This window comes from Musa acuminata, chromosome BXJ3-1 (assembly GCF_036884655.1).
Source record: "Musa acuminata AAA Group cultivar baxijiao chromosome BXJ3-1, Cavendish_Baxijiao_AAA, whole genome shotgun sequence".
Classification (NCBI taxonomy): domain Eukaryota; kingdom Viridiplantae; phylum Streptophyta; class Magnoliopsida; order Zingiberales; family Musaceae; genus Musa; species Musa acuminata.
Genome location: NC_088349.1, coordinates 9,478,440 through 9,504,721, shown reverse-complemented (window position 1 = coordinate 9,504,721; position 26,282 = coordinate 9,478,440). Strand labels below are relative to the sequence as shown.

Here is a 26,282-nt window from a genome sequence, read left to right as displayed (position 1 = left end):
GGATATGATACCTTATGCCTCAGCAATAGGGTCTATCATGTATGCCATGCTATGTACTAGGCCTGATATAGCGCATGCTCTGAGTGTCACGAGCAGGTATCAGGCGGATCCAGGCTTGGAGCACTGGAAAGCAGTAAAGTGTATCCTTAAGTACTTGAGAAGGACTAAGGATCTTTTACTAGTATATGGAGGTAATAGCCTTAAGGTTGAAGGCTACACTGACTCAAGTTTTCAGTCTGATGTCGATGATAGCAAGTCGAATTCAGGGTATGTGTACACCTTGAATGGAGGAGCAGTGTGCTGGAAGAGTTCCAAGCAAGATACCACTGCTGACTCGACCATAGAGGCGGAGTACATTGCTGCATCAGATGCAGCAAAGGAGGGAGTCTGGTTGAAGAAGTTCATCACAGATTTGGGAGTCGTGCTGGATAGTGAGGAGCCGATTTCCCTATATTGCGACAACAACGGGGCAATTGCTCAAGCGAAGGAACCTAGGTCTCATCAGAAATCTAAGCATGTTCTGAGGAGGTTCCACCTTATCAGAGAGATCGTGACCCGAGGAGATGTAGCAGTGGAAAGAGTTCCATCCGAAGATAACATTGCAGATCCACTAACAAAGCCATTGTCTCAGATTGTCTTTGAGCGTCACAGGGGTCTGATGGGGATCAGACACATAGGTGATTGGCTTTAGGTCAAGTGGGAGATTGCTAGTCATAAGTGCCCAGCAAGCCAATCACGTGAGTGATGGCACGTGTGACTTGATACAGAATCTTTTTGCTTATTATATTTTGGCGTATGTCACTTTATAACTATTGCATAAATGCATATATATTGTGATGTCCTTGGATTTGTGCAATGGGAATCGGATCGTGATGAGATCACGATAATGAGATCGATTCACCTTTAAACACATATCCTAAATAATCCCGGTCATAGGTTACTCGAGAGGGACATCGTGATAACCGGATAGACTGGTGTGTTGTATACCCGTCCATATGATGGATGCAGCTGGTCTCATAGCTGCTCGTGTAGGGACACTAGGGATACAGTACAGGTGCTCATTGGAGAATGAGTTCACTGATTGATCCGCTTACGGAATGCTGGATGGTTGATGATGCCTTATTGTCAGACAACAATTCCGTAGTCCTAGTGGTGTATCTGGTTCTTAGACTTGAGACACCAAGAATGTCCTGTATGAGTGCTCCACTCTTTGATACCAGACTTATAGGTTTGGCTGTTCCCAGATCTAGTACAGCTGGTCATTGGGAGTGGTAGTCGACCTTACGAGGGCTATTGAGTGTCGATAGAGGATCATCCACTCTCGGTATCATGAGAGGAATATCCCATGTGTTCTTGCTCAGACAAATCCCTGGCCAGGGTCATTCGGGTTGAGAGAGAAAGAGTTCTCCGGGAGAATCCGATTAGAGCGAGACTCGAGTAGAAACCGTATGGGTCTGACAGCACCATGCTCGATATACGGTCTCTGGGATATTAGATGGATGAGGGACTATAGGTACATGGTAACTGAGGACAGACAGGTCCAATGGATTGGATTCCCCTGTATCGTCTGGGGACTACGGCGTAGTGGCCTAGTACTTCCGTAGTCGATGAGTCGAGTGAATTATTACAGAGATAATAATTCACTTAGTTAGAAGGAGTTCTGACAGGTATGACTCACGACCAGCTCGATATTGGGCCTAGAGGGTCACACACATATGGTAGGCATTGCGATGAGTAGAGGTTCGGATATGAGATATCCGACGGAGCCCTTGTCTTATTGGATGCAGATCCAATACCCACTAGGGAAAGGACCCATTAGGGTTTTGACACGGGATCTCTATAAATAGGAGGGATTCACAGCCTCATAGGCTAGAGTCTTTGCTTGCCCTTCCTATTCTCCTCTCCCTCTCCACCTCAGAGTAGGCCTGGAGTTTTGAGGAGCGTCGTCGCAACCCTGCTGTGTGGATCACCGCTAGAGAGGAGGACGCTTGACCTCCTTCACCCTCTCCTAAGGATCTGCAAGGAAACAGGGATATACGATCTCCCTAGGTAACACAATCTCTATACGCAGTTTTTGTGTTTTTTGCGGATTTTGCGCACCAATCTTCGCACGACGATGAACATCTTTTTGGGAATCGGGGATTTTTGTTTTCTTGTTCTTCCGCTGCGCATATGATGTCGCCCCCCCCCCCCCTATGATTTCCCAACAGTTCGGATATGAGATATCCATTGAAGCTCTATCTTATTGGATATCCAATAAGTCCCTGAATTATTGGATCTTTTGAGTGAGACACAATAACACCAAATAGAGATTATTGGATAGAGGTCTACTAATCTAAGAGGCTTGGATAATTAGATAGAGATCAAATAACTAATAGGGTAGAATCTATTATGGTTAAATGACAGGAACCTCTATAAATAGGAGGAGCCAAAAGGTGGCATAGGCTAGTCACCTCTTAGTCGTCCCTCCTATACTCCTCTGTCTCCTCTCTCCTTAGCAGATAATTCTAGTTTGAGGCATGTGGATAGTAAGAAGAGTTGACCCTCTTCTTGATCACATGGTGTACGCGGAAAGGAATATCATGCGGCAATTTGAGGAACGTATTCGTCACATCCACTGTGTGGATCACTGCTAGAGAGGAAGATAGTTGACCTCCTTCATCCATCCACTCCTATAGATCTAAGATTTTTCAATGATATACAATCTCCCTACGTGATAAATTTCACTTGATATATGTAATTTCAGTTTTATGTTTTGTTTTGCGTACCAATATTCGCACGACGATGAGATATATTTTCTAGAAAATTTATGGTTTTTATTTTTTATTCTTTTACCGCATATGTGATGTTCTAATGTGATTTTCTAACGTCCATTATAATAATTTCAGCCATAAAATATTTACCATAATCTTCATCAGTAGTATTGAAATAATTTTTTTATTTATAATATTTTTTCCTTTAATCATAACATGATAATTTTTCTTGATATGACTTAACTTGCTACACCTATAATACTTGATTTTTTTTATTTATACTATTATTCAAAAAAGATGCTGGCTTGCTATTAGTATTATCATTTATATCTTTATTTTTATCATTATCATTTTTCTTATTTGTAAAAAGAGCATCTTCATCTCCTTGTGAAATGGAGACTCTGTTTAATGAGCTAAGGATTACTAAGAAGTAAGAAGATTTTTTTTTAACTGATGGTCTGAACCTATCCTTGAATAAATATAATATAAGAAATATATTTTTTCAAAGATTATGAATAATATAATATTTTCTATGCACATTATAAATAGGCTCATATGGATCTAAGAGTAATATCTCTTAACATAAGTTTTTAATCTTAAAAAAAGACTACAAAAATGAAAGATCATCTTGGAAAGTATTTGTCAAATTAGTCTCCAAATACTAAGGCCAAGCCATATTCATTTTATTGAACAATGCTTCAAAAGTAATCCAAATATTTGAACCTAATAATGTGTTCAAAGAGATTAATAGAAACAGATATGTTTAGCTTTTATATTTAATGTACTTAATTTCTTTATGGCCTCTTCATTTGTAGTATATAGTGTTATTATTGTATTAGCATAGTCCTATATAAATCTTTCTGATCTTATGATTAGATTGATTAAGAAGTTCAATATCAAACTCATCAACCCAACAATTATAATCCATAGTAAAAAAAAATATTTTCTTTACAAAAGAAATCTTAAAATACATATTATCACGCTTGTAATTTTAATATGATACGAAAAAAGAGAGAGATCATATACAAGTACAATCCTTTCTCAAATAGTAATAATAAGTTATCACTAGCCTTAGATCAAACGAAATAAAAGAAGAAGAAACCCAAATGAAAGTAAAATAAAAAAGGAAAGTTTATTTTTTAAATATAAGATCTTGAAATATTCTTAGATTTAAGCCTACTTGAGCACTTAAAAACTTTGATAGATTTACACATATAGATACTATCTATTTATAGGTGTAGAATAATAATTTAGATCAAGAGATTGTTATCTCTAAAATTTTACTTAATCAATTTATTTAAAAGATAAAAGATAAAAAATTTAAAATCCTTAAAAAGATAATACTTTAAATCTTAAAAGGTGGTGTGGATGGAAGAAGAGGATAGGAGAGGCGAGAGCAGCGAAGCGATGGACGGTGGATAGCAAATGTGGTTGCCAATGCGATAGAAATTACCTTCTATTAATTGCGATGCTTTATTGTGTTCATTTTTGCGCTATGATTCACCGGAGACTGGAATCTGCATGTATCTTTCTATTTATTTGGATGCCCACTGTAAGCAAGCAGAAGAGCGAGTTAATTAGATGGAAGGACGAGGCAAAACCACGAGAGCGGCCTCCGTTGGCTGCCCCCTCGATCGAGATTGGGTCGGCCACATTAATTTAGTCCTTGTCTTTTCTGAATGTTTACCTCGAACACCGTGTAAATCTTGGTGCATACTGTGTGGGTAGAACCTCTCGGCGTCGACAAAAACACTCGAACAGTCCAATGAAATATGTGGTGCCAGACGAATCTACGCAGTCCTGTTGTCTGCAGACCAACTTCACCGTCTTTTCATCCACCGTCCGACCTCTCCGAGTCACGCATGGTTTTTTAACTGGCCAACGAGCGGTCAACAAATGAAACACGCCGCTCCTATTTACTGTACGCCTTATCCTTTAAAATGGGAGCCAATCCGTCCCTCTGAGTTCCTAATGTTCCACCGGTGCGTGAGAGACCAGTGAGGCGTCCGACTGCATACCTCACCGAGGGGATCTCCCAAAGACCTCGACGCCGCTCTTCCGGAAGCAATGCGGGTGGCGGTGATCGGCGCGGGCATCAGCGGGTTGGCGTCGGCCTACACGCTTGCCAAGGCCGGCGTCGACGTGGTGCTCTACGAGAAAGAAGACTACTTGGGCGGCCACGCCAAGACCGTCACATTCGATGGCGTCGATCTCGATCTTGGTTTCATGGTCTTCAACCGGGTTAGTGCTTCACAATCTACTCCCCGGTGGTCTTCTTTCCGTATTCTTGTTTGCTCCGAGTACAGTGCTTCACACCCGTGAAAGTTCTGTCAAGTATCGTACCTATGTTGTGGAATCGAAAAGATAAAAGATCGAAGCAGTAGTTTTGGCCGACCATCGCATGGTTCTTGCAGGCTCTTTCTTCCAAACGGAGGACCATACATTTGGTTCTGCCGTGTTCTCGTATGATCCTAACTCTCATCCTCAAATCTAGCTTGAATTATCCTCCTTTCTACCTCATCTTGAATTTGAATGGGTAATTCTTTATGAATATCTGGGACTTGTTTCCGGAGATTCTGTGAGGTTTTTTTTTTTCTTCTGTTTTTGGTGTAAAAATTAGAACTAAAAGACATATGGATGAAAACAAAAGAAACAACCACGTTTACGTCTGTCAAAACAAAAGATATTATAGAGAGTCATAATTGACACAGGGTTGCGTGAGCTCTTCACGAAAAAAAAATTAATGTTAAAATCTAAAATCAAATAATAATAAATTTAATTTAATTGTATATCTCTTAATATCATTCAAAATATTTTTGATATGTAAATATATAAAAAATGATCCGAGGATAATGAAATAAGAACTAAAAGGATATGAGAATAGATTTATAATTTTTATATATAGTCACTAAGATTATCTATCTATTTATAAATAAGAGTAAATAATTTAAAATAAGTAATTAGGAGAGTCCGATTCTATCATAATTAATTTTTTTATTGATTGATAATCTTAATCAGAATTTAATTAAAAATATAATATATTTTATTCAATTAAATAAAATTATATAATATAACAAGCTGATCGCTACCATATCGTGACTAAAATGATAAGTATACTTTTGATTAGCAGCTAATGGACACGAGTAAGACGAAGAAAGTTACCAATCAATAAAAAAGTTAACCTTTGATTTCCCCCTACATTAGGTGTCGTCGAGTCACGGCCACCACTGCTATTGAAGGCAGGAAGTCTATGTGGTGTCGACTCATCTATCACACACAGTTAGAAATAAATTAATGGTGTCACCTCTTCTATCATAATCGACGTCAAATATGGCCAAATTGTTCCCAAACACGTTATTTACCATGATGCAACCATGTATGATTACATTGCTCGACAGAAGAGTAATCGTCGATTTGAAACCATGCGTGCAGGTAACTTACCCGAACATGGTGGAGTTCTTCGAGACTCTGGGCGTCGACATGGAGATATCCGACATGTCGTTCTCCGTGAGCCTGGACGAAGGCAAAGGCTGCGAATGGGGAAGTCGCAATGGTCTCGCCGGCTTGTTTGCGCAGAAGACCAACGCGCTCAATCCTTCCTTCTGGCGAATGATTCGTGAGATAGTCAAGTTTAAGGGCGACGTTCTCATGTGAGTCATCATCTCATCACAGTTCCTTATTCTTTCTTGGTTGTGTGCGTCCAAATCTAGGATGAAATCGGTGTTCCACGTTGCACCACGACTTCCAATTGACTTACTGCAGCCTCTGCCCCATTCCATCCGTTTCACTCACAGAGTGGTAGTCGCTGGAACGTTTCGTGGCCAAATTATTTATCTCACGACCGCCGCGTATGCCAATAATGCGTCCACTGTGGAAGTGCCATCTAACCATAGGATGTGGTCTAACTTCCGGCCCGAGTTAAATGGTGGGTTGGAGAACGATCGGCCCGTCACTTGTGTGTTAACGCATGCAGCACCCAAAAACACTTGTAGAGGTGGGAGCTGTGCCCGATGCTCCATTTCAAATCCTACTTGCGCGAGATTTGCTTGCATCTGTCTCGACGTCGAGAACGATCGCCATCTTTTCCCCTTCACGGATCCGGCGTCGTCGTTGCACGGGTTCCCCGATCTGTGAGAGAAGGGCATTCGATTCGAGGTTGCACCATCGCCGTCATCGTCATCATCATCGGTGAAAGATGATGACGTTAATGCCCCTTCCTTCGCGTGATCATCGTCATCGTCGTCGTCGTCGTCGGTGTCGGTTGGAAGGACGGTTCTTATGGAGGGAGGTCCTTCAAACCCATGAAGGATGATCATGGTACATCCCCAAATTCTTTTCGGTTCGGATTTATTCTTGTTCCCATTTACATGCTCTGCAATCTATCAAAATTCGCACGTCTTACTCGCTCAACCCTTATCTGTTCTGGGAAAGGTTTTCTGGGGTACTTCAATTTTTCTAGACCAACATAGGTTCCCTTATATTATGAAGACGAGGATTTGGTGTTTCTTTAACCTCGTGAAGGATGATAAAGCTAAGCCCTAAAGTATTTAAGATGGATGATTGCTTCTCGTTATATCTTCAACGTAGGGTTTTAATGTTTTCAAGTTTCTGTGTTAGATGTTCTTGAATATATTTGAGAAATCAATGTACAAAACTCTTGTTGTACTAGGTACCTCGAGGAGCACGAGAACAATCCTGATATGGATCGAAGTGAGACCTTGGAGCATTTCATCAAGTCACATGGATATTCTGAGCTATTTATGAGGGCTTATCTTGTGAGTTGATTGTTTGATCCAAGTAGCCTTGTTTATCCAACCTGTTGCATGATGTATGTAATCTTGTAATCCTGCAGATTCCAATCTGTGCTTCTATCTGGTCATGCCCTTCAGAAGGAGTATTGCATTTTTCAGCTTATTCTGTCCTTTCTTTTTGCCGTAACCATCACCTTCTTCAGGTTATATTCTTCAACCTCTTTCGGATGCTTTAATTAAATTATCATTCTCAAATTCTTTTGTTGTTCTTTCTTAGGAAGTTGGTAGGTCATAGGTGGCATCAGCATTTTATTAATGATTAAAGTTATACAGGTTTTTGAGCAGTTCTTCGAGCTGCTTGATTGATTGTGGAATGAGGCACCAATGACAGGAGAAAACTAAAATCATCTTACCATAATTGTATTATAGTAAATGACATGCCTAATTATGGATAAATCTATGTCATTAGCTAATTGATTTTTTAACTGCAATGTATTGTTTAAGCATCATATTCTTGATTAAAGACCTCGTCTTTAAATGTTTTTATAGAAGAACACTTTTTGAAATTTGTTTACTAAAATAGACTTATGTCATGTTTCCTTTTCTTTCCAAGTCTACTTCAACAGCAAACTTTGTTTAAATTTGTGCTACATGAGTTGCATCAATAATATTACATATAAAGTAAGATTGTTGATATTTGGGCTAATTATATATTATCTCCTATAATTAGTTATCTTTAGCATCTCGGTCCCTACACTTTCAAAATTACATTGGGATCTTTATACTCACGAAAGTGAAATATTGAGATATCTATACAGGATTAAAAAGGTAATTTCATTGGGTAAAAAAATCAAGAAAGAGAGAGAGGTTTTGTTGGAGTAACAAGGTTAAATATTTTACTTTCGTAAGTATAGGAATCTTAATGTAACTTTTGAAAGCATAGAAACTTGGATGCTAAAGGTAACTAATTACAGAGGGTAATCTGCAATCAGCCCCTGATATTCTTAAAAGTTACTGCATCTAGCTTCATTTAACCATGTTATGTGTACATGTTGTTTGATTTGTCACAAGTTTCTCATTCTTAACAATTTTCATTTAAAGCTTTCGTAGTTTTACTGATAAATCTCTATTTCTCATGGTGGTCTGTCTGTTGTTCTCATTCAGCTCTTTGGCCGCCCCCAGTGGCTTACTGTCAAGTCACGTTCACATTGTTATGTCAACCGGGTATGGATTTGTCCCATTGTTTTGGTTGTTGTCTGGTTATGCGATGAGGATATACCTCTCTAGAAGACATTGCTTACATTTTAATTCACAGTGATGAATACTTGCTATGAGCAGGTTAGAGAAGAACTGGAACATAGATCTTGTAAAATTAAAACAGGATGTGCTGTGCATTCTGTTCTGAGGACTGATGAAGGTAAAGATCCTTTGTGCTATATGATTTCTGGCTATTGATTTTGATAAACTTGAATGAACAAGAATATTACTATGGATGGAAACATTTATTTACTTCATGATTTACATTAAACTCACATGCTGTCTTACCTAGAGATCGATTGTATCTATTAGTCAAAGATTGGTCTAATCATTTTAACCTAAACAATGAGAGCTATAAGAAGTACGTTACCAAGTATTGTAAAATTTATATGTGGTAGTATATGTCTTTACCCCTAAAACACTGGGAACTATAGGAGCATGATTACCGAGTCATACAAATTAGATATACACTTGATTGTCATGTCAACTCTCATCATGTAAAATCTGATTGGCAGACGCCGTAAAGTTTCATCCCTCTCCCTTGTATAAAATGTTGCAGTGGAACAATGGGAATTGAAGAATGTTGTAGTTGTTCATTCAATGTGAAAAAAAAAAAAAAACAAAGAAAGCAATATTATCTTGTATACTCCTACTCTATTTTACTCCGTTTGTTTTAAGTTGCATTGTGTATCTTTTATTTTGCAACCAATGAGCCTTTTGATCTCATATTGTAAACACCTCTGTGCTAACAACTACTTATGTAGTAGCATACCAGATCTATGGACTGGTAGTTTATCTTTTATATACCAATGGTCCTCTTGCTTGCAGCCTCTTCCCCTTTGATTAGAATCAGATGTTGCTGTACATTGTAATTAAAGTTTCAAAAAACCAGTAGAGTTTGCAATAAATTAGAATTATGATTAGAATCACATGCTCCTACTCGGAAACATAAGCTTTGGCAATCTGGTGGTATCAATTTGAATCTGTTGTTTCTTTAGAATATCTAAAATCTTTGGCATCACATATGGTACATGATATGATGGGGAATTTGGATAGCACAATAAATTCATAACACTCAGTGTGCTCGTTTTTTATATCTAAATGCCTGAATATGTGTAATCACTAACAAAATTGATAGTTTCTGGCCCTACAGCAGGTTGTTGTGTGTTGGCAGCAGACCACTCGGAAGAAATATATGATGGGTGCATAATTAGTATCCATGCCCCAGATGCTTTGAAGCTTCTAGGAACACAAGCAACATACGATGAGTCAAGGATACTTGGTGCTTTTCAGTATGTATACAGGTATGCTGATGTGTCTCTTTCTACTTTTTCATCTGTTCCAATAAATTGTTGCTTAGCTGATATAAATGTAGGATAATCTTAGAAGCCTATATATGGAGCTGATATCTATTATTTGAAAGTTAGTACCTTAAAGTCTAAGATTTAAGCATTTGGAGATATAAAAAACTTCAGCTAATGGAACTAAAAATTCATCTTTTTTTTTTTTCACTTGAATGCCATTTGAACAAATTTATCGTTCTTTTATGGTGCTTTATGTTCCAAATATCTAGCAACCTAGGATGGTATAAAGAAAAACAGATGAATAAACAGAGGATGATATTGAATGAAGAGAAAAACGCTTAAGTATTGTGCTTTGACACCCATTATCTACTGCCATACTAAGGTAGCTCATAGCATCATGTTATAATAATTGTGTTAGATCACTGTGCTATAGTATAGTAATTCCAAGAAAAAAAAATAACATGGACCATCAGCCAATGATAGTAAACACATTAGGATTATAAGTTATTCATTAATCTAGATGCAAGATAACTTTTAGGCTTACGCATAGTGTTCTACCTTTTATTATATATTCTTATGATTGGATAAGTGCATTTGGGGAATTAATATAAGAAATATTTTCTTCTTTACATAAATGTTTGTTGTGAGGTTCAATAACATATATAATGTCTACCGTGAGTGAAGTTATCATCCCTTCTTTCTTTCAATTTATGATATTCACCTTTTTCTCATCTTTTTCTTCTTTCAAGTTTTAATCTTCTATTACCTCGTACAAACTTATTGTTGCAACCAATCTGCATTCATTTGCTGGCTACTTTTTGTATTGTCTTGCATGTTTTGATGCAAAGCCTGATTTAGGATATTTCTAAGAAATAATGCTTGGAATTTATTTGGTGTGGGAAACAGCTCAGAACACCTTTGTTTTACTGTAATGAAGCAGAATTTGGATTCTGGGGACTCGAGAGTCTTGAACATGCTCATTATTTTCTGATATAACAGTCTGTTAGGATGTAAAGATGGACAAATGCTTAATGAGAAGTGCAATCACTCATGGGAATATCTGCCTTCTGCTTTACCGAATTCAATTACATAGACATGTCTCCTTTTGTTGTTAATATTTCTGCTTGTCAATATATGTAATTAAAATTTCTCAATGAACAGTGATATTTATCTTCATCGTGACAAAAGTTTGATGCCCCAAAACCCATCAGCATGGAGTGCTTGGAACTTTCTTGGAACTACACAGCATGGTGTATGTGTTACATATTGGTTAAATGTGTTACAGGTGTGTAGTGCACTTGCTACAGGATATCGTTGTTTGTCCAACATAGTGAATTTGTCAGATTTGCTTCTATAGTTCTATTTAGAGGAAGCTTATCTTGAAAGTTAACATTCATTTTTTTCCAATTACTACTTACATTCTCTATATTATCATGCAGAATCTAGGTTCTACTGGTCGCCCGTTTCTTGTAACTCTGAATCCTCCTCATATTCCGAAGCACAAGTTACTTAAATGGTACACTAGCCATCCTTTCCCGTCGGTTGCAGCCTCAAAAGCTTCTCTTGAGCTAGATAAAATTCAAGGAAAAAGAACAATATGGTTTTCTGGAGCATACCAAGGTAAAGCAAAAAAATTCCCACAGGGAATTCTTGTCTTCTTTTTAGTTTTTATAATGGGGCCGAATGTATGAACCAATGTTAGGCTTACTTGCATATCATGCAGGTATCCATGATAGCTATATGCATGGCCAAACAAACATTATGTGGATATGTACACCTATACATACTAGTGAATAATGCACATGCAGATCCACATGTGAGATGAGAATAACAAGAGAAAATTGATAATTGATTCCAGTGATTAATTTATTGGCATCTTTAAGAGTATTTTTATGGTTTGGTGATTAATTTTATCTTGCATTTTTTTAAAAAATATTATGAAGAACAACTATTTGTTTATAATACTAAAGTGCTCCATTGTTTCTACTTTCCCGCTTGAACAACTGTCTCAACTACCACGTAATTACTTGCCACCTTACTTTTGTAAAATTTGAGGAGTCAATTGCTAGTAGGTGCTTCAATTCATCATCTAAGATTTAATGTGCAGCAAAAAATTATTAATTATTTCTTCAAAAAAATTATTTCTAGCATTCAGTTCATAATCTAACATTGCTAGTAGGTGCTTCAAAAAAAAGAAAGAAAAAAATTAACATCGTCTAACATAGGTTCTTCTTTAAATAATAATTTTCTACAGTTACAGTTATTGCCTATTTGCATGTTATCCATAAAATTATCCATGTGAAATTAACTAATAAGTAGTTCTTAAATTAGCTTGATGTCAAGGTTTTCAATGCATTTTTAAATGCATTGAAAATTAGATATAAAATACATATCTAATTTAAATTCATATTTAATAGTTCTCAAGGTTTTGAACAAAATTATTACTATTTATCATAACTATGTCACCAAATGATAATTAGAGGCCCCACTTGCAGTAGATTATACCCATTTTTTCTTGTACATTAATCCCTAAATATGAAAATTTCAAAGTAATCCCTCTATTCATCATATCTGCATACTAATACTTGAAACCCAAATCATACAGATAACTGATTTTGCCTATTTAATTCAAAATACATAGATAGTCGAGGGGCTTGAGGCCACAACCTTTGCACCACAGCATGGTTGCTTTGCAACTTGGGCATCAAGGGTTCAAGGGGCAATCTTTTTCATGTCATCCATTGGTTGTGGGGCTCCCATGAGTACATGATAACACTGATTGTAGTTGCACTTGTAGAGGTCTAGTTCACATAGAACAACCCTTTGACGATGCACCGAAAAATTCGAACTTTTTTACTTCATGCATTGTTATATTTTTGTCAATTGATCTATAGCCATTTAGACGATTATATCCATTATGATTACTCCTTTTAGAATAAACATTAGATCTTTTAAGAGTTACATGCAAATCATATACTCTTTGGAAGGCACTTGGTAGATGTTTTTCCATACATTTATAATCTGGATATTTTTATAACACCATTGTAATTAATATATGCTGCGTTAAAGAATTGATTTTTTTTTTTGCTGTGGTATTTCCAGGCTATGGCTTTCATGAGGATGGATTAAAGGTGATAAAGTTTCCTTTCGTTTCTAAAGTTCATGCTGTATATTGGTGCCAAAGTCCAGAATATAACTACATATATGTTTATAATCTTCAATAAGTGACCCAGCATAAGTTCATGTTGTATACCGGTACATCACTTTTTTTTTTATTCTGCAGGCTGGCATTGTTGCTGCAAATACTGTGCTTAAAAAGGACTCTAACCTGCTGAGGAACCCAAAGCATATGGTACCATCATTGATGGAATGTGGAGCAAGACTTCTTGTCACTAGATTTCTTGAAACTTACATCTCAACTGGTTGCTTAACGTAAGTGTACAAGTTTAGTAACTGATACAGATTCATATATCATGGCTGTCAGATAGCCAGTTGGTTACTGGTGCTTATACAGAAGATGACCTTCAGTTGGTTTAAATGAGTAGTTGTAACAAAGCATTTATTAAGTTGACATAACCCGTACTGTTGGCTTGCAAAGTTCCGATGCTGTACCAACATAATTATGCCAGCAGCACTTAAACCTTGAATCTGGGTGAGAAAGGGAGAAACTGGCCAGCAAAAAAATTATCTGGGTAGTGAGAAAAACAAAGATGTATAGCTGGGCACCTTGGTCTTTGTTTTAGTGAAAAAAATGAATGATTTTTCTTGTGTTTAGCTTTTTCTTTATGCATATAATATTAGTCAACATTTATTTTTTTCTCATAGTTAAATCAGAATTATGATGATAATGAGGTTAGATTCATGATAAGCATAAAGTAGATATAAGTCTACTCAAATATGTTAGAAAAGGATAATTCGGCAGATCTATCATGAAAATCTCCTCAGTTTTCTTTCTTAATCATCCGAATTAACATAACATCTTATCCCTAGAAATGTTAGTAACCTGGTCAAGATTTTGATTCCACAATAAATTGTGGAGCAAGCAATTGAGTCACATAGTAACCAGTAAAATGTGGATTCCCTTGAAAGTATGCTATATTTATGCAAATTGTTTTCTATTTTAGTTCTCACATACATATCAACTTCTTACTACATCATTGCAGGTTGCTAGAGGAAGGTGGCACCATATATGTATTTGAAGGTACCAGCAAAAAGAATTGCTATAAGTCTGTCCTTAGAGTGCATCATCCCTTGTTCTATTGGAAGGTTCCTTCCCTCTTTGCCAGTCTCAAGTATTAATTGATTGGACACTAGTCTGCAGCTTTCGCGTGGCACTGTCTATCTTTCACAAATACTTATCCTTGGCTCTTATACATTTTGACAGATTGCTTCAGAAGCTGATTTAGGCCTTGCAGATGCATATATAAATGGATACTTCTCTTTTGTTGATAAAGAGGAAGGTCTTCTGGATCTGTTTATGGTATACTTGATGTCCACTTGCTAAAATATCACAAAGCACTCCGTGAATCAACTTGGGAATATTTTTCATCTTTGTCTGTGTTTATTCCTGTAGGTTCTAATTGCCAACAGGGATCTTAGAAATTCCACTGGGAAGAATATGAGGTCTACTGCTGTACTCTCCTCTGTAGTTTACCTTGATCATTGCTGACAGATGTACATGCTTGCATTTACTTATCTATATACTATTTAATGAATTTCCTCTAAACAAATGATGCCAGAGGTTGGTGGACGCCATTACTTTTGACAGCTGGAGTTGCTTCCGCAAGATACTTTTTGTGGCACATCTCGAGACGGAACACAATAACACAAGCTCGTCAGAACATCTCTCGTCATTATGATCTGGTTAGACTAGAGACTCTAACATTTTCAAAGTATACTTGATTCATTTTTGTTCAGACTAACAATGTTACTGTAGCATCTATTTAGCTACCATTATTTGCTGGAGTTTGATCAATAAGCTTCATGTCATTAGTATCAACTGACTCCAATATGTAAAGAAGCCATTGTATTCTGTCCATTGGTTATGTAGAAAATGTTTTCATTGTTGGCATTACATGACTATGAAGTTGGACTTGTTTTCGCATTTCTGCAAAATTTGTAAAGCTAGGCCATGATATTATGACTGCCGTCTTTCTATGACTATGACCAATCAAAGAGCAATGGTTTGAAAGATAGAACATCGAATTATGCAACCATAAGGTGATAATTAAAACTTAAAAGTACTTTAATGTGCTGACAACTGTCTTATAGCATACACCAGATTTCATCCGTTAACTGTTGCATACTTATGAAGTTCATAGTTGAAAGACTATGGTTTCCCTTGGAGATTTTTCTATTGACGCCCTTCCACAATAACTGGGATAAGGTTAACATAAGAACTGTCATTTCAATAAAGTGGCTGTTTCTGTTTGCATATGTTCCCTCAGTTGATTGCCTATAAGCTTCATATTGTAGTTAGTGCATCATTTGGATGAAACTCTTGCTTACCATCGACCTAACTAGAAAAGGTTGTCTTTCATAGGGTAGCTTCAATATCCAAGTGTTGATCAAGCAATTTTCATAAATCATTCCAGTATTTTGCAGTCCTTAACAGATCATATATGATATTTATATTACAAACTTGGATATTTATACGGGATGTAGCCGTGACATAAGAATATTCAAAAGAAAAGGTACAACTTCGATATAGAAATAGTAATATTACATTATATGATAAAACCTGAATTTTCTTTTTTGTGAATTTGAATGGCACAATTTTTTAAAAGAAACAATTTAGTAAATCAAAATTGGCAATTTGTGAATGCAAATTTTTGTCTGGAAATTATTATAATTGTCAGTGGTCTATCTTTCAAATTTGGGAATATGAGACCCATGTAACCTAAGGGGTACTTCATTTTTCATTTTTCATCACCTTTAGCTTCAGAGAACTCATGTTGTTGTGATTATCATTTGTAAAATGTCTTGTGGTATCAAATGTATATGATGATGATGATTGCTGTATAAGATTTGCTTCTATAATCCATCTGTCGTCTTTCTGGTTTGTAACTAAAACTAACTTTTCCATGTATACAGAGTAATGACTTCTTCTCTCTATTTTTGGATGAGACAATGACATATTCCTCTGCAATTTTCAAGGTCCAGAACTGTCATTGGTAGTTTGTTATTTTAATGCTTTTGCTAATGCATTGTTATTGCAATAGTGGCTTTTTATGGAATCTAATTCTCTTCACAAATGTCATTTTATAGACAGAGCATGAGGATTTGAAAATTGGCCAACTACGCAAAATCTCTCTTTTAATTGAAAAGGTAAGTTTATGGAACCACTATTATTTTCTTTCATTTACTCATTCTTATGAAATTTTCTACCTTGTTTATTGTCAAGGCTCAAATCAATGACAAGCATGAAGTTCTTGAGATTGGTTGTGGTTGGGGAAGTTTAGCAATTGAGGTTGTTAAGCAAACTGGTTGCAGATACACAGGAATTACCTTGTCTGAGGAACAGCTAAAGTATGCTAAAAGAAGAGCAAAAGAAGCTGGACTAGAGGTATTTTGCTTTGAACTTAAGGTTTAAATTATGAAGGAAAATATCATTAAAAAAATATAATGATAAGGTTCTCAATTGCAATCAAAATCTTTTAACAGTCTCTCAATTTATTTTCATTCTGAAATTTGAATGTATTGCATTAGTTACTTTATTCACTTTAATTTGTTTATCCACATTGCTCTATACAAGCTAATCAAATTGGTGGCTGCATATTTATGCATATTATGTTAATAGTTTATTAATGTAAATGTTGTTTAACCATCAAAAATGTCTTGGTTGTCTTAATCTCGATGATACCAAAATTAACTACTAGATTGGCTGGCCAAATGATTGTTTCCATGGTACAGCTCAAGTATAGGCAACACAAGCATTTAATTGTCTCCTTTGTACAGACATACATGAAACACCTGAGATGTTCTCTGTCGTCTTATGCCCAAGGTTTATTGCCTGCACAAGTGCATTCATTCAATTGTCCTTGATTCCTTTGAATATTTTCACATGAACAAACTAACCATTGGATACCTTTTCCTTGGTACTTAGCATTTTGAACCAGAAACTCAATTTCACAGATGCCTAATCAATATGTTTGGTCATGTAATATCACAGCTGCAAGTTTTGTATGGATATCAATATAGGGTGATTATCCGTGAAAATACCCTCTTTTTAGGTATTTCCCGGATGATGCTCCCTTTTCATAATTCCCTAACAGTCACTCCCTATTTTTTATGTTCCAAAAATGCCCCTTCAAAAAGCTGTTATTTTTCTCCTACTCAATCAAAAAATTTTCCTGCCAACTATTTACAGTGTTTTGTGGGTTGGTTTTTAACCACAAAAACACTGTAAGGCTAGTTCAAAAACACTGTGTAGTATTTTTATAAAAAAATATCATTGTGCTTTTAAGAAAAAACATTATACAGTGTTTTTAAACGAAACATTTATGTCACAGTGTTTTCGAAACAAAAACACTATACAATATTTGTAAAACAAAAATACTATATAATGTTTTTTTGAAAATAAACAGTCTTTTTGTGGATAAAAGTCAGCATATGAAACACTGTAAACAATTGGTGGGAAATAAGTTTTGGATTGTGCAGACAAATACATAACTTTTGAGGGGTGTTTTTGAGATTTTTGAAATAGGAGGTGACTGTTTGGGAATTATAAAAAGGGGTACCATCTGGGAAATACCCAAAACGAGGGTATTTTCCCGAGCAATCGCTCATCAATATATGATTTGTTGGAGACAGAATCCGAGTATTAAGTTTTTAAAAGATAAGAGACTTGGAAAATAAAAACAACTGTAACAATATACTTCAATATGGATCGCATGTGAAATATTAATTTACAAATTCTTATATACACAAAAATCCTCTATATGTTGACATTTAGAATCTGCAGTTACCAAAAATAGTCTTGTCAACATGATCAAGTGACATGAAATTCATTGTACATGTTGGATATGCAGATTTGTACTGACATGATTCACAGGGTTTGACACAATCATCTAGAATGTCATTCAGCTTTCACCATTACACCCATATTTCATACAAAATGTTCTCTTTTATGTTTTGTTCTAGTACCTGATTCAAGCTATGAGCTTTAGCCTATTGACCTTCGTGACCATCTTTGTTGAGGGTTTTGAGAAATAGATATTCTCTTTAATTCTTTTTTGGTCAGTTAAGTGCATATATGCATCCATGATGTGCACTTCGAACAGGGTACATACAGATGCTTGCATGCGGAAACTCTTAGAACTTTTTGCATCAGACCAGTTAAATGCTTGCTGATATTTTTGATAAGGAAACCATGCCAAAGGCTTTGAAATTAGCTGTAAAACTAGCTGTTCGAAGGGAATACTGTCTGTAACTCTTAGTAGTAACACTTGCTGCTGCATTTAACTTGAAAAGTTGCTTTCAGAAAGAACATGATGGTGAGCATTTCCTATTTATTTATGAAAATCGTATAGACAAATGGTCATGGAGTTTTTTTACTTCAATTTTATTCTTATTGAAGAAATGTACTTTCACTCTTTCAGGATCACATTAACTTCATGCTGATCGACTATCGCCAACTACCAAATTATAACAAATATGACCGAATCATATCTTGGTAGTATTCACTGTGTACTTTTTATCTGAGATGTATCGAATTACTTGACTGACACTCTATATAGTGAAATGATTGAAGGAGTAGGTCATGAATACATGGAGCAGTTCTTTGGTTGTTGTGAATCTCTTCTTGCCGAAGATGGCATATTTGTCCTCCAGGTTCATTCGAGTGGCCTTTGAATTTTTAGTTATTCTTGAGTCTTTTATAACTGACAGATTGTGCAGATTTAACTACTGATATAACCACTGTTGTTCTTTGAGCTTCTATGATTTTACAGTACAACTTTTCTGTAGATCATGTTGAATAGTGATGATCTACAATGTGTTGGTTTTCTCAGTGTTTCTTCCATATCTTTCCATGATTATGTTGGTCAAAGGAACAATTACCTTGGCAAAAATTGCATTTGGTCTTCTGAATTAAAATTTCTAGGCAAAATTTGCTTGGTAGTGAGGGTCCCAAGACAATTAGGTGGCAAATAGGTTGTGGAAAAAGCAAAAGGGTAGGAAGCATAATCTAGAAAATTGCTTAAAAAGAGACTAGAAACTATAGAAGATGGTAAGTTCAGCACAAGTTGATGAAGACAGCAGTGCGGGAACCAAGACAATTTGGTGACAAATAGATTGCCTAGGTTGTGAAAAAAGCAATAGGTTAGGAATCATGGACTAAGAAATTGCCAAAAGAGCAACTTATATTATATATGAAAGAGGATAAGTTCAACTCAATCGAACTGGATGATGGACACAACATAGAATGATATAGAAAGACAAAACAGTTTAAAAGCAATGGTGAAATGATATTATGATGTTATAGCCAACGAAATCTCTTAGGTTATATATACAGACTAAAGTGATGATGTATATGTATCTTAGCTCATAAATATCACTTATGAACTACAAGTTGGTACATATGATGTTGATGCAAGTTAGGAATCCACTAAGACTTAAGGTTTCCTCACATTTTGCTCAATTTTCAGATTTATTAAAATAGTGGATTTTCTAGAGAAGCAACTTGAGCTCTACGTCCATATGAGGCATTTGAGCATTCATCTGTTAGCTAGAAGGGACTAAAGTTTTACATTGTGGCATTTGGCTTTCTGATATTTATCGGTGACAATAGTTGTGCTATAATCTAAGTAACAATGGTTGTTAAGGTTACGAGAGTTTTTCTTTGCTGCACTTGGGAGTAACTTTATTTTGAAATTTTAGAACAAAGATTCAACTTCTAAAAACTTTCAATAGTATTGGACATTTCATGCAGTAATGTGAAAGAAGCTCATTAGCAACTTGCGCTTCTTTTGGTTCATGTTTTTGACATATGGAAAAGTGTTCCAGAAAATTGAGAGGTTCGGTATTCATTTGAGAATTTTAGTTTTAAATTCAGTTTTTCTGATATAGGAAGAACAGGGTTCTTATTTATTTAACATATACGAGGAATTGAATAGAGATGGTAAAACCGACGATAGCAATTTAGATTGTAGATGAAGAACTCCTTATCAATGTGTAAAAAATCTAAAAGGCAACAAGTGTTGGATTTGAAAAGCATGTGAGTTGGATGACCAACTTCAAAAATTACATTAAATGTTACACTGGCACTGGTCTCATGAAAGAAAATACAACATACTGTGTATGACAATATATTTCATGTGAAGAATGTTTATCTAATTGGAGATTAGCATTGATGGGACTGGCAGATGTGTTTCTTAGCAGGTCTTTATTTGTTTTCTAGCTTTGGTGTGTTGACTTTCTTTATGACATTCGATTTATCGTTTTAGACAGGCATTAGTCATGTTCAACTGCAACTCTTGTGAGAAACTAATAGGATAAAATTTTGATGCTCCATAACTAGTTGTTATTATTGAATCTGGTTCATATGATGCTTTGATGATTTGAGGTTCTGTGCTCCTCTAGCTTGTGAACACAAAATATAATTTATTTATTTTAGATTCTTAAGATAGGTTAAATGATAAAATAGATTAACATAGACGTTATAGTTAACCCGAAATTAGAATCAGAAGTGCTTCTTACACTATCCATATTCATGAATTGTATTTCTTTAATTATTCTTCTCTGCATGGTTAATTTTCGTAGGATAACATGTCTGTAGCTGTCTTAGACTGTAATATGTCCCACTTTGGTTACCATGCAGTTCATATCAATCCCAGATGAACGCTATGATGAATACCGGAGAAGCTCTGACTTCATTAAGGAATACATCTTTCCGGGAGGATGTCTTCCTTCTTTGGGTAGAATAACAACAGCTATGGCTACTTCATCTAGATTCTGGTAACAAATTGTTTGAATTAAATGTTATATTACATGCTCCACATTTATAAGTGATTTACATGAGTTACATTTTCCTGGTGTCATTTCCTGTTCATGTAGCATTGAGCACCTTGAAAATATCGGCATTCATTACAACCAAACACTTCGATGCTGGAGGAATAATATCTTTGCGAACAAGGAGTAAGTATCTACCACTTTTTTACATGTATTTAGGAGCATATTGCTGACATAGATTAATCATAGTGGAGGTTCCTGGGTAAACTGTTACTGCCCTGGCCCCTGTATATTGTGGGATGGGGCTTCTTGTCTTTTTGGTACTCCAATGTGCCCAATGTCCTGTTGCCTACCAAGCGGGCAAACTATGTCTACTCCTGGTCTTTTTTATCAGTGTGACCTCTGGATTTTTGACAACTGCCCACTACAAAGTCCTTTTTGACCAAAATTTAGGCTCTCATATGAATTTTGTACTTGTATCATCTCAGTAGCTTTCACCTGCTGTCCAACAACAAGCCGTTTCGGATATTTGGTGGAATACCAACTTACAATGCCATCAGCATGGTCAAATGACTGAATCAAACTATTTCTGTAGAAGAGTTAATAGAGGAAGTTTAAATTCAGTTTGCAACCATTTGCATGCTTTGTTTACCAATTAATGATAGTATTTCGTGTTGTTTTGGTATTCAATGTTTCTGTTACAGATATTGTTGTCTGACAAAAGTCTTCTTTGGTTTCAGAAAAATTCTTGCCCTGGGATTTGATGAGAAGTTTTTTCGCACATGGGAGTATTATTTCATGTACTGCGCGGCTGGTTTTAAATCATGTACGCTTGCAAATTATCAGGTATGTTCATAAGTTATTATGATAATCAGCATGCCCTAATTAACTTTTCTATTATGATCCTATTAAGTGATTATAACACAAATTTTTAATATAGTATCTTTTGTGCTTGACAAGAGTTGATGTGAACTGATCTTAACTTGGGATAATGCAGATAGTGTTTTCTCGTCCTGGTAACTTAAGAGCTTTTGGTGAACCATTCAACAGCATTGCCGCTACCTGTTGTTGATTTTATATGTTCGTTTGGTTTGTTGGTGTTGTAAATGATTAAAGTGGTGCTTATGATTACCCATAAAAGTCAGCTCGTCATTTTCCAGAGTTTGGTTATATGCAGTAATTGATTGGACTATGACAAGGACAAAAATTATCATCTCTCTGACTCGCACACCAAACAGAGAAAACAAAATGATTGCAGCATCTATTGAACAATCTAGTGTATTATCTCATTCCAGCCATGTTTCAGGTCGTCGAGTTTAAAGCTTGATATTTTACAAAGATGGGAAAGTAGTATTAAAGGGGCGAAAAAAGATGACGTTGGCTAGAGTTTGGTCTTTTGATCAAAGTAGTAACAATTTGTTCCTGTATTCCCTTTTTTTCTGTAAACTGTTCCTCCACTTCACTACCGCTGCTTAATCAAGTTTGTTCAAATCAATTATCGGGATTTTGGTCACCACGAGTGACAAGATGAGCACTGACATTAGCCCATTTTTCAAGGTTTAAATATACTTGAGAGCTGCTTCTGCGACTGGAAACGTGCAGGAAAGGCTTGCTAAAACAACAGCTTGTCGTCGTTGCTTTAGATGGAATCTAATCACCGTTAGTGAAAATAAGAATCTCAGTCCTTGGAGATTTTGTGTTGATTCAATTTTTCTCAGGGCTCTCTGATCTGGTAATAACCGGAGGTAAGCTTACCTGAAAACATTGGACCTCTTATATATATATATATATATATATATATATATATATATATATATATATAAAAGAAATGCATTATAGTGGCAAAGTGGATGATTCTTTCTCGGTGCGAAGTGTGTAAGATGCGAAGTTTTTGTCGTTGGTATACCGTCCGCTATTAGTAGAAGAGTCTCAGCATGTGCTCGATGGTAGGGGCATTGGCTGCCGTCTCGATCGAGATTTAAGTCGGCCTCCTTTGGATATTTACCTCGCATACCTTATAAATCTTGGTGCATTTTGTGTGGGTAGAACTACGCGGCGTTGACAAAGAACCACCTTCCAAATGACAGGAAGGATTTGGTACATAGAACATTTGAAGACTACTTGAGCATAAACTAAGTGATGATGAATTTAAATTATAAATGAAATAAAAATTAAAAAGTAAAAAAAATGAAACTACTTGTTTTGAATGCAAGAAAAGGAATAAGAATTGGGATGAATCAAGCTCCTCCGAAGACGAGAAGAAAATCAAGAAAGGTGAGATGGACAGTCGTCGACATAATAACTTCACCCTGTTAATTGGATTATGATTTGTATTAATTTGTCCTTTTTTATTTTATTAATAGTTTGAGTTCTTATTGTTTTAAAAGTTCTCAAGGCATTTCTGAAGGTGATCTCCTTTTTATCATTTTACCTTTTTATTCTTATTCAACAAATCTTATCTTCACTTCTTGGTATTTTGATATTATGGTTAATAATAAAAAAGTTACTCCTTTCAATCTTATAGGTGTTTAAATTATCACATCTGATGCCGATTTATAATATTTTAATTACTATTTGAGCTTATGAAAATTCTTGTTTAAACCTTTGTTTCCCATATGCTTGATTGGTACTGGTTCCAAAATTGATCTTTGGAATCATCCCTGGATTTCTAATATCCGTTTAAATAGTTGTCTCACCTTCCTTAATATTAGCTTAACCTCTAACCTTAATCTTGTATATGATGTTATCATTAATCATACTTAGAATCTTCAAATCATTCACTTTTTTTTTTCTTTGATGACCTTATTAAGCTTATCTTATCTATTCATATACCTAACTCGGGTTTGCACTTCATACCTTTCTAGGTTGGCTACTTCTAAGAGCTTATATAAATTTATGAAATTTTGAATTGAGATCGGATAATTTGGAGTATCAATGTTCTTCCTAAGAGTCAATTTTTTTTTTTGTAAACTCATTTAGAATTATCTTGTTACTTCTTTATCTAATATTATCCACTGTTATCTTTTTGTTTGTCCGCTTTGTCATTGTGATTTGGTCAAATAGTGCCCAAGCACCTCAGCCAAACAGTGATCGAGCCATGCACCTCGGCTAAACAATACCTGAGTCATGCACCTCAGCCAAACAACGCTCGAGCTGTGCACCTCGGCCAAACAATATCCGAGTTGTGCACTTCAACCAAACAGTATTCAAATGGTGCACCTCGACCAAACAGTACTTAAATGGTGTACCTCGATCAAACAGTGCTCGAGTCGTGCACCTCGGCCAAAAAGTGCCCGAGTCATACACCTTGGCCAAACGGTGTCCAAGTTGTGCACCTCGGCCAAATAGTGCCCGAATGGTTCACCTCGGCCAAACAGTGCTCGAATGGTGCACCTTGATCAAACAGTGCTCGAGTCGTGCACCTCAGCCAAACAGTGCCCGAGTTATGCACTTCAGCCAAATAGTGCTTGAGTTGTGAACTTTGACCAAATAATATCTAAGTTGTGCACCTCAACCAAATAGTGCCTGAGTTATGCATCTCAACCAAACAATGCCCGAGCCATGCACCTCGGCCAAATAGTGCTCGAGTCATGCACCTCAGCTAAATAGTGTCCGAGTTGTGCACCTCGTCCAAATAATATCCAAGTCGTGCACCTCGATCAAATAGTGCCCGAGTTATGCACCTCGGTCAAACAGTGCTCGAATGATGCACCTTCGCCAAACAATGCCCGAGTCGTGCACCTCGACCAAATAGTGTCCGAGTCATATACCACCAAACAATGCCCGAGTCATGTACCTCAACCAAACAATGCCTGAGTTGTGCACCTCGGTCAAACATTGTCCAAGTTGTGCATCTCATCCAAACAGTGTCCAAGTTATGCACCTCGGCCAAATAGTATCTGATTTGTACACCTTGGTCAAACAGTCCCTGAATTGTGCACCTCACCCAAACAGTGTCTGAGTTGTGCACCTTGGCCAAATAATGCTCGAGTCATGTTTCGTCTAATCTAGGGCCCGAGCTACGCCTTGCAACTAATCTAATGTCTGAGTCGCATCTCGACAAATCCAATGCCCGAGCCATGCCTCGTGGCCAGTCCAATGTCCGAGTTGCATCTCGGCCAATCCAATGTCTCAGTCATATCTCGGTCAGTCCAATGCTCAAACCACACCTTGCTGTTACGACCTTAGCTGGAATTGCCTAAGGTGTGAGGCACCCTTGCGGCCAAGACGCGAACTTAGCTTGCGTTGCCTAAGTCACGCTTCACCCTTGTGATATTGCTCCGCAAAGATCAGCCCACTTGTAACCTCTCGCAGGTCCCAAAGGACCTGTAAAAGAGAAAGTTGATTAGTTCGAAAGAACGAGCGACGGACAAGTCTTGACGTCTCGCGAAAAGAGGGGAAGCTTTACAAGCAATTCAGCGAGCACCTTGCGTGCACAAGAGAAAAGAGGGAGAGGGGGAAAACAAGGGCTTTGGAAGGTTGAACGAACAGCTACAAGCCCACAAACAGCTGCTCACCGAGTCTCGAGCGCGACAACAAGTTCCCGTCAAGGCAACGTGCGAACTTGCGAATGAGTGTTCAACGCCCGGTACTATACCGAAGCCCCATCCAGCCCTGTGCCACCCGAGGGGTTCAAAGGGGCTGAGATAGCTGACGTTTTGGTGAGCGGAGGCAGATTCCAGAAATCAGCCCGCGGCACACGAAAACGGAGCTGTTTTGGGCTGTTTTGGGGCTGTTTTGCCCGGTTCGGTGAGCGGTAGCTTTGTAACGTTGCAGCTTGTTCGAACTTACATTTTTACAAGCAAAATGACTCAGAACCAAGGCAAAACAGGCTGCCAAGTAACTGTACATGTAGATGAGAGTGACGAATGGTTCGTTGAACGGAATTGTTACGGGTGCGCGACGACCATTCGTGACATTGCGACTTGTAAATAGTTGCCTTGCGTTCCTTAATATTAACTAACCTCTAACCTTAATCTTGTAAATGATGTTATCATTAATCATACTTAGAATCTTCAAATCATTCACTTTCTTTTCTCCGATGACCTTATTAAGCTTATCTTATCTGTTCATATACCTAACTCGGGTTTGGACTTTATACCTTTCTAGGTTGGCTACTTCTAAGAGCTTATATAAATTTATGATTTTTTTAATAGAGACCGATGTAACTAAAGGATAATTTGGAGTATCAATGTTCGTCGTAAGAGTCAAAAATTTCTTTGTAAACTCATTTAGAATTATCTTCTTACTTTTTTATCTAATATTAT

At 36.6% G+C, this 26,282-nt stretch overlaps 1 protein-coding gene across 5 annotated transcripts; it reads left to right on the top strand.

Annotated features, from left to right (window-relative positions):
• Positions 1–4,710: 4,710 nt before the first annotated feature.
• On the top strand, positions 4,711–22,309 carry LOC103974893 (uncharacterized). Of its 5 annotated transcripts, none has more exons than XM_065136092.1 (24): positions 4,711–4,994; positions 6,186–6,403; positions 7,423–7,528; positions 7,606–7,707; positions 8,669–8,728; positions 8,843–8,921; positions 9,918–10,065; positions 11,227–11,350; positions 11,505–11,685; positions 13,168–13,196; positions 13,349–13,497; positions 14,229–14,331; positions 14,450–14,545; positions 14,639–14,688; positions 14,805–14,928; positions 16,159–16,221; positions 16,333–16,392; positions 16,469–16,630; positions 18,666–18,739; positions 18,804–18,897; positions 20,885–21,021; positions 21,121–21,201; positions 21,756–21,861; positions 22,013–22,309. In XM_065136092.1, exons 1-24 carry the CDS (start codon positions 4,821–4,823, stop codon positions 22,085–22,087), a joined length of 2,595 nt encoding a protein of 864 aa, XP_064992164.1. In that variant the 5' UTR covers positions 4,711–4,820; the 3' UTR covers positions 22,088–22,309. The 5 variants fall into 5 exon arrangements, 4 of the variants coding, with proteins under 4 accessions (XP_064992164.1, XP_064992162.1, XP_064992163.1 ...); XM_065136090.1 differs by having other exon boundaries at positions 9,900–10,065; XM_065136091.1 differs by having other exon boundaries at positions 4,712–4,994; positions 9,915–10,065.
• The last annotated feature ends 3,973 nt before the right edge of the window (positions 22,310–26,282 follow it).

Coding starts and splice junctions, on each gene's coding strand:
- LOC103974893 (XM_065136090.1), top strand. CDS start 4,821: ATGCGGGTGGCGGTGATCGGCGCGGGCATCAGCGGGTTGGCGTCGGCC. Junction 11,351..11,504: donor ATTGGTTAAATGTGTTACAG/GTGTGTAGTGCA, acceptor ATTATCATGCAG/AATCTAGGTTCTACTGGTCG. Junction 21,202..21,755: donor AATATCTTTGCGAACAAGGA/GTAAGTATCTAC, acceptor CTTTGGTTTCAG/AAAAATTCTTGCCCTGGGAT.